General features: G+C 32.1%; 1 protein-coding gene across 1 annotated transcript; it reads right to left on the bottom strand.

Moving 5' to 3' along the window:
- Positions 1 to 238: 238 nt before the first annotated feature.
- On the bottom strand, positions 239 to 4,693 carry LOC117103041 (fibropellin-1-like; the record flags this gene model as incomplete). The annotated part of the gene is made up of 5 exons (XM_033243506.1): positions 4,571 to 4,693; positions 2,374 to 2,419; positions 1,923 to 1,973; positions 1,397 to 1,513; positions 239 to 340 (listed from the first exon to the last, which is right to left on the bottom strand). Coding segments are annotated over exons 1-5 (433 nt in total), but the record flags the coding sequence as incomplete, so codon positions are not given.
- Between the last annotated feature and the right edge of the window lie 469 nt (positions 4,694 to 5,162).

Raw genomic sequence — 5,162 nt, 5'->3', positions numbered from 1 at the left:
TTCTGGAGAATAGGCCTATACAAAGGCGCTGGCATCAGTATTTCCCTGGTCACCATGGATATATAGTTGGTAAACCAGCACATGTTTTTGTACGGGCATGACCCATACGAATGCCACACCATCCTACAGTGGTTTTTTCCTCCTAATCATTATACGTATTAGTCGTTAATTCCGATGTATACTTGTTTGTAATAGAAATAACTATACACAGTTCAATTATAAAATGGCTTTAACATACTTTTTTCACACAAGGTTCCATAAAATCCATCTGGACATTGGCATAGACTGTCTGTGCAGGTTCCACCATTTAAACATGGGTTCACTAAGCACGAAAGAAGAACTGAAAAAGAAGCAATTACGAATGATGTGTTAAGGTCACACTTTCTCTTTTTGGCCTTACCCATTTGTTACATATTTTCATCTGTTACAGACTTGGCATTTACACTCTCAAACTTTTGCCACGACTTACTTTTGGTGGTCAGAAGGTTTGATATCAAAAGTTAATGTAATCAATTGAGGTTTTTTAGTCCTCTGATGGCCATGTTGGTTTATTTTGTTTTCTGATTGGTTTATCTTACGATAGCTTAATTATATATATACACACTATTTTTTTAGATTATAAGGTCTATATTGTCTAACACGTTGGTTTACATACCAAAATTAGGATAAAAGTTCTTCCTCACAACCATCATTTTATAATAGATAATATCAAGCCTAAACTCGTCCAAAATTCTCGACATAAGTGTCAGTTAATATACATTAAATGAAAAAGAAACAATATAATAACATACGGATCTCACAGAGGTTCCAGTGTAAGGCCCCAGTAGAACAATTTACAGTAGAATCCTAGTTCTGAATCATTATTGTAACAAACTCCCTCGTTTTGACATGGTTCAGAATTCTTACATGTGTCTGCTGCAGGGGCGGATATAGAATTTTTCAAAAGGGTTGGGGAGGGGGGGGGGGATGCACAACAGTTTCAGAATAGATAAGATAGTGAGTAGCACATAACATTAATATGCATTGAATTTTAAAAATTTGGTGGCAAAACGGGGGTGGGTGCACGGGGTACTTGATCCGCCCATGCTGTGAATATGCAAGAATTGGTGTGGACATTTCAAAATTGGAATCTCTCAGCAACCTCGCCAATTCTTACATAAGTCTATACTATTATAACTATGCTTTCGTTTGTTATAGAAAGATATAGGCATAACCGTCTTCATTTAATAAATTGTACAAAAGTAAGAATAAGAATAATAATAATAATAGCAATGACAAAAATAGGAATAATAATGTTTTGACGCTTAAAAGTATTGACATTGAAAACGCTAAAACTAGGTTTGGAAGAGGGGTTGTTTAAACAGTGCTTTATAAAAGATAAACAGAAGTATCTTACCAAATTCGCACGTGTTACCGGTATAGCCAGTGTGTGTGCAGTTGCAGGTATATCCATTGGACGGCTCATCAACGGTACAAAGTCCATTATGTTGACATGGATCACTATCACATGCTGCTATAAAGGAATGTTTCGTTGATGATCTATGCTTGAAACGATGATTACAATTATGTTCCTATTCGGCCACTGTATTATGATGCTATTCATCTTCCATGCTCAGAAACTTAAACCCGAAGTACAAAATAAATCTCTAAGGAAATGGAAATATTATATCTCTGCAGATACATAGTCAACCTTGGATTAGCTAAAAATACGAAAAAAGGTTGACTTGCTGGTAGAGTAAAACATTTTGGCGAAACCTGCTGTCGGCTTTTAAAAAATCCCCAACAGTGAGAAACACAATCTGGACATTAAGGTTGCATGTAGCTCTAATTCGCGATTAAATCATCCTTGCTGTTTTTACAGGGCTACAATGCAAGGTATTAATGTTAAATAAAATCAGGCTTTATATTAAAGTAGTATTTACCCGATCCATTTTCGTCTATGTCTGAACCACCATCGGACACGTCTCTTTCAACTGCAAAAATAAGTGAATTGATATTTACACGTGAATTACAATTCATCACTGGAGTTTAAGAATAGATTTGGCATAGATTATACGTTAACATTTTAAGCAATACACACAATTCTGTTACCACTAATAATTATTATTTATTATAACAATATATATGTTGTTATAATAATTATTGTTATTTTCATTACCATTATTACTATTATAAAAATAATAGGCCTAGGCCTAATTATTATTATTGCTTGCATTATTAAATTTATTATATCACATTTTATAATTATTGGTAACAGAATTGTGTGTATTGCTTAAAATGCAAACAGAATATTGAATATTTTATGCCTATTACTTTTTCTGCCACGTTGATGTATTTTGCATACCGTAACATATATTAAGTTGTATTACTTACAAATTTTGTTGTCTTCTTTCATCTTCAAATAATCAAGAATCATTTTCTGTAAAAAAAAAAAAATCAACTAAATTTTTAAAATAGTGTGCCAGACTGAAAAAAAGTAGTTTATACGATGTTCAAAATTAACACGGTTTGTAGCTACAATGGAAACAAATAATAATTGCATTTATTAAGGATGCACCACTACTAAATAAATGCTAATACTGTAGGCCTATTACTAAAAGGAATTATGGCAGTTTCATCGCGCCTAGCATGACCTCACCAGAATGCTGCTGGGCCGCTATTTCAGAAATAATAATAAAAGAAATAATATTAAATTTGAACATTAATTGATTAATTGATTGATAAGTTGACAAATGGATTGTATAGTTTAAATTGTGACAAGGCAAAAGCAAAAAATCAATTAATTGTCATAGATTAGGTCAGTGGTTCCCAACCATTTTGCATTTGCGGATCTCTCTGGACATGCCAAAATCTTCACGAACCCCATGTCTAAATAGCACCCAGTGTCCTTATCCCAACAATAACATTAGGCCTACAGATAGTCTATGCCACTTCTAGATGGCCGGAAATGGCACTGTCAGACTCAAAATTTGAAGGTAATATTCTTTTATTCCCATCCTCCATTTAATTTTTAATGTGTAAAATTTAGGGCGACTCATTGGTATTCCGCCATTAATATTATGGATAAAAAATGATTCGCCAAATTACGACATCTTGGATCTTGGAATTTGACATAGAGAGGAGGGGACGGTACAGACAGTAAATTTTACAGATAATGGATTTTCAATTTTTTTAATGTTTTATGGCATTTGTAGATGGCCGGATATGACACTATTCAAAATTGGCATGTAATATTCTGTTATCACCCATTTACTTTTAATTTTGTCAAATTTAGGATTCCCTCCTGCTTTTTAAAATTTATTCAATACCCAGGTAAAAGCAATACAAGAGAAAACAAGGAAAAAAGATGTACTTTACCTGAGGATTGCCACTATCAAATGGCTCTCCTATACTAAACATCTTTACATAGCGAATACAATAAAATTTACAATGAAAATTAAAATATAATGCCTATTAAAACAATTTACAGTGAACGAAGTCATGCCTGTCAAAGAGATTTAATAATAATAATAATAATAAAACAGATTTATAGTGCGCCGCCTATCTAGCGAACTATTCCGAGGCGCAGTGACTCTTGACGAAAAGGAAGGATTTACTAATTTTTATGTTTTTATATTGAATAGTTAAAAATCCAATACACAGAGGCAACATTTTGAAATTACCAAGTGAAAAGTATTTCATTATTGTCAAGGTATGATCACACTATTTTAAGACAAAAAAAAAATAATTGAATCATAAAAAAAAGTTGTTCTAATAATCTAGCGGATCCCCAAACATTTTTGCGGACCCCCCAACATTTTTCGCAGACCCCCTACGGACCCCTTTGACTTGAATTATTTTTCGTGGACCTCCAGGTTGGGAACCACTGGATTAGATTAATTTTTCATTTTTCATTTTTTCCTTCAATTTTTGATGTCATATTCTTTATTTCTTTTAGTTGTCAATTCATATGCGGTTTTTTATATATTATATTCTTAACTTTTGTTAATTCATACGCAATTCAGCCATGTCCTGCAATGTAGGCCTATCATTTTACTGAAAGATTGAATAAACGTACCTCAATGTAAGTCATCATCATGCTATGAAAAGTTTCTTTTTCCAAAAATTAAAAAAAATAAACCCCAATAGTAAGACCCACAAAAAGTAACAGTCAATCCCCTCCCATGGCGTCTATTTTAAATTATTTTGACTATAGTTGTTTTATCGATAATATTTAAATTATCTACAACTTAATTAATAGCACACTCTTTAAAATTAAGATTTGAAAATATTTAGAAAAGAATTAATAGTGTCGAAAAATTACTGAAAACGTAAGGCAAACAATGGTACGAAGAAATTGCAAAAGGAAAATACTAATATAAAATAAAAATGCAGTAGAAATTAGTGAAACATCAAAGATTTTAATTGTTTATACACAAACAAGCTAAAGTACGTGCAAACATCGCAAATTAATTATAAGTGAAACATTCTATTTATATGAGTTATATGGGATATGGCTAATACTATATTATTGAAAAATTATATCTGAATTCGTTTATAGCTAAATCTATCATTGCTATACTGTACTTACATTGATTTCGTCAGAATATAGGCCTACATCTTTCTTGGTCAGGTCGTGTTGCAATCGAATGCCGTTACAAGTCAACCCTAGTAAAATTACTAGCGATGACACCAGAACAACCTTCATGTTGTCTGTTTTCTAATCGTAGCTTTAGTCAATTCCGCATGTAATTGTATTTTATAGAAAATTTTCAGAGACAAACGCATTAATTGCCAAAAAATCCAAATCAATTGGTTCCAATACGGAACATGCTCAAAGTGTTTGACTTGTGATTGGTTGAAACTTAAAACCATAAAAACCATATATTGTGTTAAATATCAAATACTCTGCACATGTGTATAGAGGCTACACTTGTTATTGATTCTCGTATCAGATAGCTACCGCTTTATAGAGCTACATATACGCAATATTTTGTGTGAACCAATCACATACATACATACATATTATTATTTTGGAATATCATCGATTTTAAACGCAAACACGTGTTTTATTTTAAAAATGCTTGGTCAACAATGCAATAACTAAAATATTTTGCTGACGAAGCAATATGTAAATATTGGTAATTTACACAATATAATTATATCATGATTTACATATGTAG

This window comes from Anneissia japonica, unplaced genomic scaffold (genome assembly GCF_011630105.1).
Source record: "Anneissia japonica isolate Jap-2015-1 unplaced genomic scaffold, ASM1163010v1 scaffold18590_len7471_cov100, whole genome shotgun sequence".
NCBI lineage: Eukaryota > Metazoa > Echinodermata > Crinoidea > Comatulida > Comatulidae > Anneissia > Anneissia japonica.
This window is presented reverse-complemented; position numbering and strand designations above follow the sequence as displayed.